General features: G+C 37.7%; 1 protein-coding gene across 1 annotated transcript in view; it reads right to left on the bottom strand.

Annotated features, from left to right (window-relative positions):
- The window catches only part of CWC22 (CWC22 spliceosome-associated protein), a 62,459-nt gene that overhangs the window by 32,822 nt on the left and 10,839 nt on the right, over positions 1-18,798 (bottom strand). The window contains exons 2-5 of the mRNA XM_010859743.1: positions 12,768-12,903; positions 7,673-7,740; positions 6,212-6,322; positions 3,462-3,701 (exon numbers count right to left, since the gene is read on the bottom strand). Of these exons, the coding sequence (XP_010858045.1) occupies positions 3,462-3,701; positions 6,212-6,322; positions 7,673-7,740; positions 12,768-12,794 (446 nt within the window). The 5' untranslated portion in view covers positions 12,795-12,903. The remainder of the gene's footprint in view (positions 1-3,461; positions 3,702-6,211; positions 6,323-7,672; positions 7,741-12,767; positions 12,904-18,798) is intronic.

Below are 18,798 nucleotides of genomic sequence, written 5' to 3'. Positions count from 1 at the left end.
GTCTATCTAGTCAAGGCTATGGTTTTTCCAGTGGTCATGTATGGATGTGAGAGTTGGACTGTGAAGAAAGCTGAGCCCCGAAGAATTGATGCTTTTGAACTGTGGTGCTGGAGAAGACTCTTGAGAGTCCCTTGGACTGCAAAGAGATCCAACCAGTCCATCCTAAAGGAGACCAGTCCTGGGTGTTCATTGGAAGGACTGATGCTGAAGCTGAAACTCCAATACTTTGGCCACCTCATACAAAGAGTTGACTCATTGGAAAGGACTCTGATGCTGGGAGGGATTGGGGGCAGGAGGAGAAGGGGACGACAGAGGATGAGATGGCTGGATGGCATCACCGACTCGATGGACATGAGTTTGGGTAAACTCCAGGAGTTGATGGAAAGGGAGGCCTGGCGTGCTGCGATTCATGGGGTCGCCAAGAGTTGGACACGACTGAGCAACTAAATTGACTGACTGAATGACTGTTGATGGGAATGTAAACTTGAGCAGCCACTATAACGAACAGTATGGCGGTTCCTTAAATAGAATTACAATATGATCCAGCAAACCTACTTCTAGACATACCTCCAGAAAAGACAAAAACTCTAATTTGAAAAGATACATGCACCCCAATGTTCACAGTGGCACTATTTATTAACACAATAGTTAAGACATGGAAGCAACCTAAGTGTCCATCAACAGATGAACATATAAAAAAGATGTAGTATGTCTACACCATGGAATATTACTCATTCATAAAAAAGAACGGAATACTGCCATTTGCAGCAACACGCATGAACCAAGAGATTATTATACTAAGTGAAGTAAGTCAGAGAAAGACAAATATTCTATCGCTTACACATGAAATATAAAAAAATAATACAAATAAACTTATCTACAAGAGAAACATTCACAGACACAGAAAACATCTATGGTTACCAAGTGGAAGGCAAGGGAGGGATAAATTAAGATTATGGGATTAACTGATACACATAAACAACAAGAATTTACTTTGTAGCACAGGGAACTATATTCAATATCTTATAATAAATAAAAGAATCTGAAAAAGAATATGTAACTGGGTCACTTTGCTATATACCTGAAACTAACACAATATTATAAATTAACTATGGTGGTGGTGGTGTAGTCGTTAAATTGTGTCCGACTCTTACGACCCCATGTCTGTAGGCTGCCAGGCTCCTCTGTCCATGGAATTCTCCAGGCAAGAATACTGGAGTGGGTTGCCATTTTCTTTTCCAGGGGATCTTCCCAACCCAGCAATCAAACCTAGATCTCCTGCATTGCAGGCAGACTCTTTACCAACTGAACTACAAGGAAGTTCCCAAATACTTTAATGAAATAAAAAAAAAAAAGAACTCCTGTTTTAGAGTGCTATACCAGGTATATCAAGGAGGTGGTGGTGAGAGCTGTCTATACTGGTAAGAAACTGCAAGATAAAAAGCAGACGGCAGTTAATTTCATCACTGTTTCTAAATTCTCTATAGATTGCACATTCCCTTTCTGCCTGCATCTGAGGTGGAACTCTTCCTGCCCTCAATCCAACCCTTTGGTATGTTACTATACAGAGTAGTAAGCTTTATAGATTAACAACTAGCCTGATCAACAAGATACTGCTGATACATAATCACAAACTCTTCCATTAAACTTTGGTCAACAGACAATAATCAAGTACAACTGTACTTCTTAATTAGGAAACCTACAATTAACCTGATTTAGTATCTGCTGAGGAAAGACTACACTTCTGTCTCCTTTATAGCCTATAGGCAGAGTTCAACTGTATATAAAATTATCTTCTAAGAATCTGCTTAAAATTGCATATATTATGGATTCTGCCCGCATTAAAAAGAAGACTCAGAGATTAATGACAATGCTTTCAATCTTTGACAGTTAGGATTGCTTTGAATGGGGTCAGAGACAGTACATATTTTTCACTAATACTTCCACTACTGCCTGCTATAACAGCAGCATGCCTGCATGATCATGAAGCTCCCAAAACCCACACAAGCAACTTTCAAATCCCTTCTCTACATAACACTGCAGGCATCACTACCAAGTGCTAGTCTATGAAACATAAAGAAAAACTTAGTGTTTTAATGTCATTTAAACGTCCCCTTCTAGCTCATAAATTTTTATACTTTATTTCAAATATTTATAACTTATTTTATAAAAATGACATTTCTACCTCAAGCTAATTCTTACAACAAATTTATATTTCATTTATATAAGGTTCTCAAGTACTCTCAAGTTGCCATGAAAATACACAACAAAGATGTAGAAGACCTTCTTGACTCAGCTGGAATTGTTTTTCTTAGAAGTATACCTACCTTCTATCCCAATCTTTTTCTTGACTACCTGGCAACTGAGTGATCATTTCAATCTTAGGCCATAGTTTTCCTGGTTATTATCTCACTTCACTAGAGAAAAAGGCCTTGAAAACAGCTGCACTTTTCTACATAGTTTCTCATCATTTCAATTATTTTGAAAAGGGAAGGAAAGGTACTTAGAGAGAATGGTCACATATGAATTTTGATTATTTGCCTCAGTGTGGCAAAAAACTGTAAGATGTTATGGTCTAAAAAAAGTAGGGAAAAGAGAAAACTGTCAACTGCTTCACAGGTTAGTACAAGGGCTGACAAACTACACCCAAGAGCCAAATTTAGCCTACAGCCTGTTTTTGCAAATAAAGCTTTATTGGAACACAGCCATTCTCATTTGTGTGCATGTTTTATCTACGGCTATATCCAATAAAATAGTGAAGCACGCATCCTCAAGTTACGTCCAGCTCTTTGAGATCCCATGAACTGTAGCCGGCCAGGCTCCTCTGTCCTTAGCATTTCCCAGACAAGAATACTAGAGTGGGTTGCCCTTTCCTCCTCCAGGAAATCTTCCCGACCCAGGGGCTGAACCCACGTCTCTTACATCTCCTGCACTGGCAGGTGGATTCTTTACCACTGTGCCACCTGGGAAGCCCTATAATGGTGAAGGGGAGTAGCTACAACAGACAGGATAATGCACAAAGCCTAAAATAGTTACTATCTGTCCTTTTATAGAAAAAGTTTGCCGACTCCTGGTTTGGTATAATTAGAAAGATCCATTTTAGTTCTAAAATAGTACTCTTGATTATCAATGAAAAATGGACACCACTAATAAGCATACAACTACAAAAGGAATAGTTTGAAAATAGTAAAAGAAAAAAAAAAAAAAAGATAAGTGACCTTTCCTCAGACTTTTCCACTTATTCATGCAGAAAGTAAAGACGTTAAGAGCTGCTGTCCGGGAAAATATTAAGCAGAGCTCCAGTGGAGCTTCTGAAGGCAGGAAAGAAAGAAGTATAATTTGAGGTCTCTATCATTATGGACTCTGCATGTAAATTCTCAACAGTCAAGGTTAATTGGAACACAGATGACTTTTTTCAGTGAGAGTGTCACCGCCTTATATACTTAGTGGTATTGACATGCCTGTTTTTATCTGTAATCTGTTCCTGCATCATTCTGAGTTTTGCAGGAGGAATATAGGCTCCACCAGTGCGAGTAAGAAGAGGATCCAGCTCCTCTTTCTTCTTCTTTGCAGTAGGTTCATCCTGAGCAGAGGAACTCTGGGTTACCGATGGTTCTGGGCTTCTTCTCCCAGGAGATGGTGATTTCCGGGACCTCTTCCGATCCACATCTCTTTCTCTGCGTTTCTCTCGGTCTCTACTTCTGTAATACATGTTTTTGATGGAGAAAAGATGACACAAAATACATTCTTAAATGAACTGCATACCAAATGAGTGAGACCATTTGGGGGCCACAGATTCAGATAAGGAAAAGGGGTTTGGTAGTGCCTCACAGAGAAAATGTAACTTAAACTAGGTCATCAAGGCTCGAGAGGATTTACATTGCGGGCAAGGTGGTGAGGGGGTGGGGGGTGGGGAGGGGAGGGAGGATGGCATTCTGCAACTAGTAGAAGACAGAAGAACTACTAAAAAATGGAGCAAGGTTATTTAGGCCAGAATAAGTCGAAACAATAAAGAATAATGTATAACAGCAGTTGGAAAGATGAGTTCGACTCAGAATATGAAATCTTAAAAGACAAGCAACAGACTAAGTTTTTTTATCCTGCAAGTGATAAGAAATCATTAATAATTTGAGTGGGATAGTAACATGAAAATAGTATTTTCCAAAGACAAATTGGCCTGTGATGTATGTGATAAGTTGCATAAAGGAGAAACCAGAGTTAACCTCCAATAATAGCAATTTAGGAGTGAGACTGTTATCATAAATTGTAATTTGAAATTGTTTCCTGATAGGACTGGCAATTTATTATAAATCTCAAAATATCAGAACCTTCTGATTATTTTAGACAATGTGAAAAAATAAACCATTTTCTAGCCACAAAAACTCTTCCCTACTAATGCAGGTGACTACCCTTTGTAAAATGATTATATAATATTTTCAAACTATCAAGAAATAGCAAGAAAGAATGAATCTTTGCTGTCTGCTCTCTTTCCCCAGTGAGAGTTTGTCCACTTGGCTGCTTGCTACATACATCTGCCTAGAAGCTCAGATTATTCTGTTCATGCTTTGTGTGACCACGAGTTATATGAATAACTATCACTGTACTACCAGGAAAGCACTTAGTAGATTTTACCTAAATCTAGAGGGTATGTTTGAAATAATATGTCTTAATACATGGAAAAGAGTGCTTCTAGTCACCTACCCAGGTAGCTGTGGACAAACTGTTTTCCAACTGAAGCACAGAGACCTGAGTGACCGCCCCATGAAGACACAGCCTGTACCTACCAACACAATGTGAACAGTGGTAGCGGGAAAGTGGTTCCAAATAAAAACCCCAATTAGTCAAAGGCAGGTGCTCTGAACTCTAGCCACTGCTTTGTAACTGAGTTGAACATTTTACATCTACAGGAAAAGCAACTCATTTTATATCTATTCTCTGTAGAGAATAGCTACAGAAGGAATTTACTGACACTGGTTATGATTCTTCTGAGAAACACCAGGTAAAACTGCTTGTTGGCTGGTAAAATTGTGTCCTTATACACTTATAGTGTTTCTCCTTCAGAGTGCAGAAGTAATAGTCTTCTCAGTCTAAACAGAAATATTTCTCAAGTGTTTTTCTACTGTTAGCCTTTATAGTCTACATAATAAACAATGTGCTTACTTCACAGTGTGTGTGGATCAAATCAAACTTTGTATACAAACACTGGACTAGACAAGGAATTATAGTGAAGTAATACAGTCAGGGACGGATATAAACATAGGCTCTGGAGTCAGAATTGAGCTCAAATCTCAGTTTCATTATCTACTAGACAGATAACAGCAACCTGAGGTAACAATCAGTTCTAACCCACTTCCTTATATGTAAATTGTGAGGTACAGTACCTAGTATATAGGAGTTTTGACAGCATTTGAGAAGGTCTGAGAATGCCTAGCTCACCAATTATGGTGGTAGCAGCTGCTCTTATTAAAGTGTCATTAAGGTGACAGCAGATAAACCTGTCTTTTGGAGGTTAATTTAATCTGACGTTTATACAGACAGGTTACATGTTAGAAAGTAAGCAGTGAAAAGGAAATTTTGGCTGCAGATATCAAATAATGCACTTGGTTCCAAACCATGGAGAAATCAGATTAAAATTCTAGTGTGGTATAGTCTAGGTAGTCATGGAATAGATGATATGAGAGAGACATCAAAAAGGATATAGAACTATGTGAACAAAAGTACATGCTAGGCAAGTTTTGGAAACCAGATGACTAATAAAGTGGGCAGTCAAGTTCTCTAAGACTCAAGTAAGAATAATTTATACTTAGAAAATGGTAACTTCATTCTCAATGTCCCTCTGCCATTATGTAAATTAAGATCATTCAATATCATAAATGACTTTCATTCAGTAAACAATCTCTGAAACTCATATAAGCCAATTCCTCATATAGCACAGTATAATGAATAAAAGCTTGAGACCTAGAGTCAGACAGACGAGGACTTGTCACTGACACACTTTTAAAACATGAACAAATGACTTAACTTCTCTAAGCTTCATTTTCTTCATCTATAAAAGGTATATATTTACTGCAATAAGAAGCTAATTCACATTAAGTCCTTATTAGAAAGCCTGGCACCTAAAAACATCCACTTAATGCTAGCTGTGACTATTATTATGCATAAAGAAAATTTAAACAAGTATGTTTCTATAGTTAAAATATGCAATACTAACCGTGACTCCATGCTACTATCATAAGAACGTTCTCTCCTTGAACGCTCATAGTCTGACCTGCTGGAATCAAAGTAACCTCTATCCCGAGGAGATCTTTCTTGTTCTATGTATCTAACACATAAAATAAGAAAACCAAAGTTACAAGTTGAAAACAATGATGTTATACTTAGAAAAGTCATATATTGGTAATGGTGATGTAACTCTATGACTGTACAAAGTCCTATCAAGTAGATCTTAACAAACAGATTATTTTGTTGACATCTATTCACTTAGTCATGATTATAAAAGCTTTCCACTGGTATGCAAAAAAACAACTCCTGGAATTCACTTAACCAAGCCTGACATCCTGGGCATACTGTCCTTAGCAGAAGATACATATTTGCATATCATATACAGCTTAGTGGGGACAAAGCTATCCTCTGCTGTCTAGCTGGCTCATTCTATCAAAGTACTGAACAGTGTCACTGGTTGGCCTCCACTGGTTGGCAACCACTAGTGTCATTGGTTGGCCTCCATAAAATCCAGTTATTCCACTCCAAAAGGCTATTTTTCTCAGCTCCTATTCTTAAAGTCATATTGTTAGATATCTGTGAGAATGGATTGAATGATCAGCAAACAGGGATAGTTAGTATAAAATCTGCCTTTTGAATCTCAAAAGTCAATAAAGTCAGAGAACCTTAAGAGAAGTCAATACATACACACATGATAAATATACACAGTAATATAATCTATGTTTCATATGCATATCTACAATTTATTTGCATACACACATATGTGTGTATATGTCTATAGAGAGAGTTTCTAAAAAATATATATCGGGAGGAGGTGATCCATGAAAGACAATAAGTAGATGCAGAACACAGTAATTAACTTGTGTATAAAGCAAAGGTTTTTTGAGACAGCAGAATGGAATATGAACAAAGTACACAGGGAATAAGAGATCAGACAACTGGAAGAAAATCTAGAGGATGCTTCTCCTTTCATAAATTCTTTTTCAAGGTTATAGCTTACTAAGTGAAATAACTGAACTCATACTATGAAGGCATGATGAACATTAATGGTAACATTTCTGGGCCTTCGAACTTAAAACAGACATATAAAAACATTTGAAGACTATAAAGAGCCATGTAAATATAAAGCATTAGTATTAAGAGTAAAAGCACTTCAAAATAATGTGATTTCAACTAAACTTTCCATTTTATAAACTTCTATGCAGTATTTGACATATTAAAATTATTCTCCTTCACCTAAAAATTTTCATAAAAATCTAGAATTATTTACTAGAAATTCCTAGAACAGTCATTCAAGGATGATCTGTTCTCAACCCCACTCAAGTAATATTTCCTGTAAAACCATCAAAAAAAGTTAGTAAACCTAAAATTAGAAATCTAAGAGCTAAATAATTTCTTAAACTTGTCAATAAAATTTTAAATGGTATTTAGAACACATAAAATTGTTTACCTGTCTTCTGGAGAGGAGGTCCTTTGATATGAATTATAATTTTCCCGTCTGTCATGACCAGAAGAATGCTTTCAATGGAAAAAAAGAGGGGGAAGGGAAATTTTAAAATTGTTAAAAAAACAAACAATGACACATGTATCTTGGAAAACTGGAAGTGCTTTAAAAATTAATTCAAAATATGTTTTTAAACATAAAATAATTTATACTACCTAAATAGTATATAAGATAAAACAAAATTTTCAGGCCATCCCAGGTAAATGTCTGGCAGTTATGTTTGCTATAGATCAAATACTGTCTTCAAACAACAACAACAGCAAAAAAACCCCTCAAGGTTTACTAGAAGAAAATAATTCTTAAATTTTCGATGCCACTTAGCTAATATTTTATTCCTATGTAATGAGATTAAGATAGTAAAGAATCTGCCTGCAATCCGGGAGACCCAGGTTCAATGCCTGGGTTGGGAAAATCCCCTAAAGAAGGGAATGGCTACCCACTCCAGTATTCTTGTCTGGAGAATTCCATGGACAGAGGAGCCTGGCAGGCTACAGTCCACAGGTCGCAAAGAGTCAGACACCACTGAGCTACTAACACTTTTACTTTCAATAAGATTTAAATTTATGGAACACCATTTTTATAAAGGCCTTTCCTGGCGAATACCACGACCAAAGGACGGAGGTTTTCTGTGGTTATGCCCAAGTCTTCTATAACGCTGCGCTTATGTTCTTATCTCCTTTGGCTTAAGAAAACCATAACACTAGTCCAGGTTACCAAATCTGGACAAAACAAAAGAAACGGACTAACGTATTTACGAAAATTCAATTTTGTTTTCAGCAAACATTATTTAAGTGTCTGATACAGCCTGTATGACACTATGGTAGGCCGTAAAGATTTAAAAAATATGACTTGTAAAATATAGCTCCTAAGCCAAATCCTTTGAAGAATAACATACAAAAAGGAAACTTCAATGTAATATGAGGCTGAAGATACATGTCACAATGAGAGAGAGCTATGAATTATCCAGTTTAAGAACATTTCCTAATTTAAAAATCCATATAAGATGCCAAAATATTTATAAACAGGTAAATTTTTAAACCACCTATAAAAATGTTCATACTGACAAGCTTATTTTTAAGAATTAAAATGATTTTAATTAACTGAACAGATTTTAATTAACTGAAAGGAAATATAGTATGTTTTCAAAGAATCTTAATCTTGAAATCTAAGAAAAAAATAACTCAAATGATGAGTAATTTGTTCCACATACTGACATGCTTGCCTCCTTAATGGGAAAAAAATACATTCAAAAATTGAAAATTATACTGCAAAGAAATGTAAACAAGCTCCAACGTCGTCTTATGTTACTGCTGTCAGTGCCTCAGTCACGTCCAACTCTTTGACCCCACTGACTGTGGCCAAGCTTCTCTGTCCAGTCAAGAATACTGGTTGCCATTCCCTTCTCCAGCGGATCTTCCTGACCCAGGGACTGAACCTGGGTCTCCTGCATTGCAGGTGGATTCTTTACCGTCCGAGTCACCAGGGCAGCCTCGCTCTTATGCTATGACTAATTAGCAACAGTTTGAGTCTATTATCACAAGTAAATTAATTGCTAATACAATCTCCTTAAGTATTGAATTTTTTGAATGCTGCTGCTGCTGCTAAGTCACTTCAGTTGTGTCCGACTGTGCGACCCCATAGACGGCAGCCCACCAGGCTCCCCCATCCCTGGGACTCTCAAGGCAAGAACACTGAAGTGGGTTGCCATTTCCTTCTCCAATGCAAGAAAGTGAAAAGTGAAAGTGAAGTCGCTCAGTTGTCTCCGACTCTAAGCGACCCCATGGACTTGCAGCCTACCAGGTTCCTCTGCCCATGGGATTTTCCAGGCAAGAGTACTGGAGTGGGGTGCCACTGCCTTCTCCGTGAATTTTTTGAATAATATACGATAATTAGACTAATGTGTGCTGGTGAATAAACATGTGATCAAAATTTATAATTTAAGGTAGTCAGTCTGGCTATATTTTATACTGAGTGCAAACATCTTAAAGTCCGGTTTCTAATATCTACAACTTTTAAAAATTCTTTCACTGGGCAGGCAGCATAATTAAGTAGAATTGTTCTGCACAACATCTGTTGTGAGCAGTTGTTCAATATGACATAGGCTTCCATAAAACTTGACATCAAGATCCTAAACAAATATGGAGAACAAGATTCATGCAATTCATGGTAACATCAAACACAGTATTTACTTATTTTTTATAAGACACACCCGTTCCTCCAGCCTAGACACTCTGGGGGATACAAAAGATAGGAAAAACCTTCAAGGAGATTAGGATCTTAGAGGAGAGATGATTATAAAGATTTCCACAGTTAAAAACATCAGATTATATGTGAGACAGATAAAGAATAGGGAGGAGAAGGGGAAGGAGTGGGGAGAGAAAGAAAACAATAAAACTGCATTCTCTACTTTTCTTTTACAAGACATGACAATTATTTTGATTACATTAGGGAGAAGGCCTCAATTCTGTGCTAATGATTTTTAACACATCTCCACAACATCTGTTGTGAGCAAGAGGGAGAAATCAAAAATACTGAAGTCGTGACTCAGAATTTCATAAATGCGATCAAGTTAACAAATGACTGGCACATATAGTCAGTGCTAACAGGAGATCTTAAGTAGGACCAAGCACTGGGGTACACAGTACCAAGAGTGACAGTGAGTAAAGGGGAACTTGAACTGGGTTTCAGAACATTTTACTTAGTGAAAAATAAATTAAAAGTTTGATCCAAATAATAAGAACCTGAATTTCCCTCTTTCCCTTATCACAGAGGTTGGATTCGAAGTCAGAGCAGTAGTTGATGGTAATATATTGTTGAAATTACCTTTAAAAATTCTCTAAATCTTTCTTTAAGCAAAGCAAATACGGTACACTGAGCAGTCACCTGTAGTCTCTTACAATGTAGACAGCAGTGCGAGGACGTGATAGGAGCAGGAAGCCTGTGTCCAGAGGCTCTGAACATCCCTTAGGCTCAGGGAACAAGTCTTTAGAACAAAAAGAGAGGAGAGGCTGGAAGAGTTAGGGAACTTGCCTCTAACCGACTAAGGAAGCTACGTAAAGTCAATGGAAAAATAAGGAATCGTCAGCTGAAGCCTCCTGAACCTTACAGATGAGGCCTCAGAACATCAAGAGAGGATCTGAGGTAAGAATGGACCCAACCCAGCTAGTGGCCAACAAGATGGAGAGACGAAGGCAAATGAAACTGAGAACTGGCTGAAGAGGGTTGAGCCACTAACAGTGAACAGCTTGCTGGGGACATTTCCCAGAAGATCCATGTGGACGACAAAAGGAGCACATGGAGAGGCCCCGTCGAGAGAAACAGGAAGAGGACTCTGAGAAAGACTGAACACTTTTCGCTCTGTGTAAAAGGCAGAGACTGAAGTGAGTGCTCTTGTCTAACATGGCTCAGTCAAGAGCCAGTTCTGCACAAGGTCTCCTTTCTCCTTAGGTCCCCAGCTCCTACCACAGTCTGCCATCTACTAGGCCCACAATTAAGTGTTTAACTGTCAGTGGACCAATGAATACAAGTTCCAAAGAGGCAGTATTCAGAACGCAATATGAAGAAGGTATCTACTGACAGATGGCGCCAGCTTCTGGGACAGCGAACGCCCTGTCAAAGGAAATATGTAAGCACAGGCTGGATGTCTACCTAGGAGGGAGGACTGGACAGTGTCTTCTCATACTCAAAAGAAGTTTGAAGAGATGGCCACAGAGCCTGTCTCGGTCCCTAAGCGTACCAATTCATTTTGTTAAGCATTTATGACACCTCAAGCCTGGTACCTAGTGCCTGCTGTTAAGGAGCTCCTATCTCACACTAAAGTAGGTTTAGGGGTGCAGAGGTGGTGGAGGAGCGGAAAGGAGAAGTGTCTGTCTTTATAATCAAATAAAAATCCACCTTCCCCTTTACTGACTCCAAGATACAGGAAGTAATGTGCCTGCTTGTAGATCTATGAACTACACACACTGGCAAGTAGATCTGTGCAGCTGAAACGAAAAGGAAGGAGAATGGTTTGCTCTTCCACAAAGTCCACTCAGAGTCAGAGGAACAGGTCTGAAGCAGATGGAGTTACAGTTCTTGTGACCACTCTGACTACCTCTACTATTCTACTATTCTCAGAACCTGCTCGAGCCACACTGGACTCGTCAGTTTTGCCTCTGCTGTTCCCTTTGCCTAGCACACTCCTCTCCTAGACATCTCCTGGGCTAACTGCCTCATTTCCTTCAAATGTGTGCTCACAAAAGCCCCCTTGCACTGGGCCCTCCCTATTGAAAGCTGCATCATCCAATTGCTACTGATCAACCTTACCCTATTGCTTTTCTCCATAGCACACTCTAGCATTTAACACTGTGAAAACACTATATAATCCACTTACATATTAAGTTTATGATCTATTTGCTTTCTCCACCACTAGAATGCAAACTCTACAAGACCAAGGAGCCCTGTTTTATTCACCATTTTACCAAAAGTGCTCAAAACAATCACTGGGACATAGTAAGAATTCAGTGAATATTCGGTGAATAAACAAATGTATAATGTCTAAACTACAGCACAAAATAAGTAGCCCATTTATGCATCTGCAATATGCAACAAGAGGTTCACTTGTAGACAGACATGCAAAAACTGTGACCAACTGAGAAAGCAGACAATCATCTTCCATTTTATACTCATGCAGCAAATAATGCTCTTTAGGAAGAATGGCGGAATTTCCTGCTGTTTGTTATTTTTCTTTTATACATACATGCTCACTCATATATACTTTCTTGACTTACACACACATGCACACACTCATACACATGCACGCACGCACACACACACACACACACACACACACACATCCTCCTCCACCCCTGTATGTTCTCTCAACCAACCACTTGACCATCTGGCCAAATATCTAGAGTTGAAATTGTGTTAAGTTCAATGTGTGTACGACACAACTCTACCGTCTGATTCTACTGTCCTAATTACAGAAATGCATTTTTGTTTAAAGGGTAGATGAACGACTACAAATTTATGTTCTTTATTATAAGTTTCAAACACTTACCTTTATTTGTGCCACACTGCTTTTCATTTTCTTTTGCCAGTTGATCTGATATGTCAAAGACTCCTTAAGCCGGCCCAAATAAATACCAAACAGGATGAATTCCTTGACAGTTTACCTTTCTGTCTGCAAATGTCACCTGTAAAATATACCAAAATAAGCCTTTGTTAACACTAATAAGTGTGTAAAATAATGACGTCATTATTTTGGTAATTTTTGAAAAATGTTGAACTCAAAGTTATGTTCATACACAACTGCCATTCACGTATTTTATAAGAATTGCATATCAATAGTTTATAATTTAACCCACTCCAGTGTTCTCGCCTGGAGAATCCCAGGGACGGGGGAGCCTGGTGGGCTGCTGTCTATGGGGTCGCACAGAGTCGGATACGACTGAAGTGACTTAGCAGCAGCAGTTTATAATTTATGGTATGGTGTAAGGTAATGAAATCACAAAAGTCAAATAGAAAAAAACATTAAAAGAGGTAGAGAATATAGAGTAAAAACTGTGCTCAGCACTAAAATAACTGAAAACAATTTTAAATAAATCTAATTTGAATTGGAGAAAGGATGATACAGATTATCTCGTCCAATCCTTCATTTTAAGGATAAGAACACTGTCAGATAAGTCATTTCAATGTTCTAAGTTATAACAATGTTCTAAGCTATAAAACAAGCTAGCAGCAGACTAGAAACCTAGCTTAAGGACACCTGACTAGGTATTCTTTTCACTGGACCACATACACAAATAATCTAGGCACTATAAAGTACAGTGATACAGAGTTGCCATCACAATGCAGTTGAGGAGGTATATAAATCACTAAGAAAAGTCTCCTTTACCATGGTTATCATGCTATCTAGATTAGTAAAAACAAAATATAGCTGATTCTTCACAAATGTATCTATCTACAAAGTATAACTGCAATCTAAAGCATATTATTGCTCAGGGACTCCCAGAGCAGAGAAAGCCAGAGAAGGGAAGTCCCATGTGCTCAATATACCCTCCCAAATTTCTGACTACACCTGCACCCATACACATACTAAACCCACACACGTACTGAACAGAGTCCCGCTCAGGATCACAGAACTGAACAGAGATGTGAACAACTCAAGAGACAGATGGGTTCAAGAGATAGAATTTGCAACTTAAGCCTTATCAAATAATCGCCTAAAGGGTCCCCATTCCTCAGGGGAATACACCAGAATCCAAAGTCTTAACAGAATAGTAAAACGTCCACCATATAATTAAAAAACAACTTATCAGATAACTGTGGCCCAATCTTGAGAAAAAAGACAATCAAAGAAAACCAATACTGAGACACCAACCCAGATGCTGAAATTAGCATAAGAGGTTTTCAAAGTGTAGTCAAAAGTGAAAAGGAAAACATGCTTGTAAGGAATAAAAATATAGAAAATTTCAGGGAAAAAAAAAAAAAACCCAAAACAAAAAATGAACCAAAGTGAAATCCAAGGACTGAAAAATACATGAAGCAAAAAAATTCACTGGACATACTTAAGAGCAAAATGGAGATAAAGGAAAGCCAATGAGTTTGATGTAAAATCATTAGAAATTATCCAATCTAAAGAATAGAGAGAAATTTTAATGAACTGTATCAGGGATATGTGGGACAATATCAATGGGCATTGTGTAATTAAAGTACAAGAAGGAAAGAGAGAAAGAATGGGATAGAAGAAATATTTCAAGAAATAACAGCCAAGATATCCCCAAATTTGATGAAAGACACAAATTTACAGATTCAAGAAGCTTGAGCACTCCCCAACAGGATTAAGAAAACCACATTTACACAAATAGTTATATATAGTAGTCGTAATCAAACTGCTGAAAACTAAAGATAAAGAGAAAATCCTGAGAGCAGCAAGAAGAAAAAAGAACACATTATATATGGGGAATAATTCAAATTATTTCTGACTTTTCTTTAGAAACTAAGGAGACCAAAAGACAGCAGAATAATCTTTAAAGTGCTGAAAGATTAAGAAACTGTTAACTTTCAGCAAAAATAATCTTAAGAATGAAGATGAAATAAAGGATTTTTTCTGACTGAACAAAGCAAACAAAAACAACTAAGAGACACTAAGAGAATGCATCACCAGCAGACCTGCACTGCAAGGAATGCTAAGGGAAATAATACCAGATAGAAGTATGGCTTTTCAAAAGGGAAAGCATAACACTAGAAATGGTAACTCTCTCAAGAAACATAAAAGACTACTTTTTCCTTTATCTAAAATACACAGATCTGTTTAAAGCAGAAACTGTGTTGGAGAAGACTCTTAAGAGTCCCTTGGACAGCAAGGAGATCCAACCAGTCCATCGTAAAGGAAATCAGTCCTGAATATTCATTGGAAGGACTGATGCTGAAGTTGAAACTCCAATACTTTGGCCACCTGATGCAAAGAACTGACTCATTTGAAAAGACCCTGATGCTGGGAAAGACTGAAGGCGGGAGGAGAAGGGGATGACAGAGGATGAGATGGTTGGATGGCATCACAGACTTAATGGACATGAGTTTGAGTAAACTCCTGGAGTTGGTGATGGACAGGGAGGCCTGGAGTGCTGCAGTCCAGAGTCGCAAAGAGTCGGACACGACTGAGCGACTGAGTGTATGTATGCAGATATATGTGGACTAAAATGGACCTACATGAGGCAAGGTTTCTGATTTTTTTCTGAGGCAGTACAATATGAACTCTAAGAAGCCTGTGAAAAGTTAAGGACAGACATGATATTCTCTAAAGAAATGACAAAAAAATGCAAATAAATATAACTAAAATGTCTACAGATAAATTAAAATCGAATTAAAAAAATAATTTATAAATGCAGGAGAGAAGGAACAGAACAAAAAACAGAGAGGACAAAAAGAAAAAAATAAGATGGCAAACTTAACTAACTCTATGAATTATGTCAAGTATTAATGAACAAACATTTCTAATTAAAAAACAGAAGCTACTCCTCCCTCACCTCAGGTGATACAGCCCTGAAGGTATTATAACCTAGTCTTGGCTGGATTTTAGGTCCCACTTGCCTCCTCAAAATGACTTACACAATGTGTATTTGCCATACACAAATCACAATTCTTTTCAAAGATTCTGTTTTTACGGCTATAAATGTATAGAGGTATAAAACTCAAAAAATTTTATTCAACAAACTTTTGCCCAAAGGTAATGGTATTTTTTTTTAACCTCTACATCATTATATCCTAGTATATCCTTATCATCCAGTATTATTTATACATACATTTATTCAATAACAACAAACATTTATTGTACTTGTATTTTGCCAGGCATCCTTCTAAGAACTGGGTAGATAGCAACGAACAATCCTAACACATGAAGCTTACTTATGAATTTATTTATAGATTAACTTATAAAAAGTAAAGTTAATTTATTTACAAAAAGTAAATCTATAATGATAAGCAAAGCACTCAGCTACTAATAAAGCAAAGTGGCTGGATGGGTTTTTTTTACACATGTCACTTCAGATTATTACTTAATACTGTAAAACAAGATCCCAAAGTTACTATGTTAACAAAAAAAAAAGTGGAATATGAAAACCTGCATGGCTGGAGAATTACTTGTACATATATTGGGACCCACCTTACTTACTTAGAAGATCTGTATACAGGGGTGGAAGTGGGGTGGGGGCGGGATACCTAGGCACACTGGTTTTACAAAGGCATCCCCAAGGTAATTCCAATATACAACTCTTCCTCAAGATTTCTCAGCTTTCCAATTCTGGAGGAGAAACTGGTTATCAATTTGTCTTAAATCATGAGTCAAATACAAGACTCCACAGCTTATCTACTTTGTAGTGAAGAATTTAGGACATAAACCATTTGAAAAGGGAAACATAAATTTCAAATATTAATCCTTAACTCACTGATAAAAAGCACATACATGTATGTAAAAAACAAAAAGCAGTATCAGTGCTTTTTAAATCTGAGAAATTCTGGGCACAATTATAGGGAGAAAATTCTTACTCATAATGCACTGATGGCCAGAGCACAGGCTTTTTGGAGCTTAGGACATCAGCCATGATAATTAAAGTAACAGTATTTACTATAATGGGCTTCCCAGGTGGTGCTTTTGGTAAAGAACTTGCTGCCAATTCAGGAGAAAAAGAGATGGGGGGTTCGATCCATGAGTCAGGAAGATCAACCCACTCCAGTATTCAGAATCCCATGGACAGAGGAGCCTGACAGGCTGCAGTCCATAGCATCGCAGAGTCGGACATGATTGAAATGACTTTAGCATGCATGTATCTGCTATAACATGATCACAAACACAAATTTAAGCACTGAACTGGAGTCATGCAGATGACAAAATATGTTCATGAAATACTTTTATTATCCTTAAAATGAAAATAAAACATGAAAAATTGATAGGGCAAGAAAAGAAAAAACCTGCATCAGAATTCAGTCTTCCTATGTAAACTAGATATGTATCTGATAACAGTAATTGTTTCAATGATTATGTACTTTTCAAGTTAAAAAATGCATATACATAGACTGGCATAAACAGTAAAAATTTTCTTGCCCGTAGGCTTAAATATCCTATTAACTGTGAGATCTGGAACATATTTAATGTAAAAATTAAAAGCCTAGAGAACTGTTAATGTCCTTACTATTCATAATTTGTCCCTACTCCCGGGATGATACTATACAATACCTCAGTAGAGGATTCCATTCTCTTCTATTTTAATAATGTTGTTATACAAATTAATTGGGGCTTCCCCGGTGGCACAGTGGTAAAGAATCTGCCTGCCAATGTGGGAGACACAAGAGACATGAATTGGATCGCTAGGTCAGGAAGATCCCCTGGAGTAGGAAATGGCAACCCACTCCAGTACTCTTGCCTGGAAAATTCCATGGACAGAGGAGCCTGGAGAATGACAGTCCACGGGGTACGACTGAGCACGCACGCACAAACACACCCCGCTGGCACCACGGATTAACTGAGTCACTTTTTGTCCATAGGAGCTTCTGCCCCTTCCTTACATTCACCAAGACTCCCTCTGTGAACTAGGCTCAAGAACTGAATTGTCCAAAATGAACCTCAAAAGAATCTAAGTAAAAGACTCTGCCTGGTACTCTTTACTTTTTGCAGGGAATATGCTGGTGGATACTGCTGCCATCAATCACCTGTGACTCATTTTCAGGACTTCTCTGATCCAGAAGGGGAAAACACAGAAGACAGAACAAGGCCCTCCTTCAACAGACGCTAGACACCAGTCACTGCCACAGACTCATTTGCATTATTTTTGTCCTTGATCTTCTTATTTTTTTTTCCCCTCTCTGCTAGCTGACACTTCTAAATCAGCACTATACAAAAGAACTTTCTGCACTAATGGAAAGGTTCTTTTTCTGTACTGTCAGTAGCCACTATACCAATACAATAGTCACTGGCCACATGTGGCTATTGAGAACTTCAAATATACCTAGTGGAAATGAGAAAATTTATTTTATATGATTTTAATTAAGTTTATATTTAAACATCAATAGCTACATGTGGCTACTGGTTACCATACTATACAACACAATTCTAAACGATTAGTAGACACTAGAGGCTTTTAGTCAGGGCATTCTGAATCCTTGTTTTGACAGTCTCCAGATACAATATGCAAATTTCTCCAAGCCAGGCTTCAATAATACATGAGTCGTGAACTTCCAGATGTTCAAGCTGGTTTTAGAAAAGCCAGAGGAACCCGAGATCAAATTGCCAACATCCGCCGGATCATGGAAAAAGCAAGACAGTTCCAGAGAAACATCTGTTTCTGCTTTATTGACTATGCCAAAGCCTTTGACTGTGTGGATGACAACACACTGTGGAAAATCCTGAAAGAGATGGGAATACCAGACACCTGACCTGCCTCTTGAGAAATCTGTATGAAGGTCTGGAAGCAACAGTTTGAACTGGACATGGAACAACAGACTGGTTCCAAATAGGAAAGGAGTACATCAAGGCTGTGTATTGTCACCCTGCTTATTTAACTTATATGCATAGTACATCATGAGAAACGCTG

The sequence above is a fragment of the Bison bison genome, unplaced genomic scaffold (genome assembly GCF_000754665.1).
Source record: "Bison bison bison isolate TAMUID 2011002044 unplaced genomic scaffold, Bison_UMD1.0 scf7180017864460, whole genome shotgun sequence".
NCBI classification, from domain to species: domain Eukaryota; kingdom Metazoa; phylum Chordata; class Mammalia; order Artiodactyla; family Bovidae; genus Bison; species Bison bison.
The sequence above is the reverse complement of the archived record's forward strand: the minus strand, read 5'-3'. Positions and strand labels throughout refer to the sequence as shown.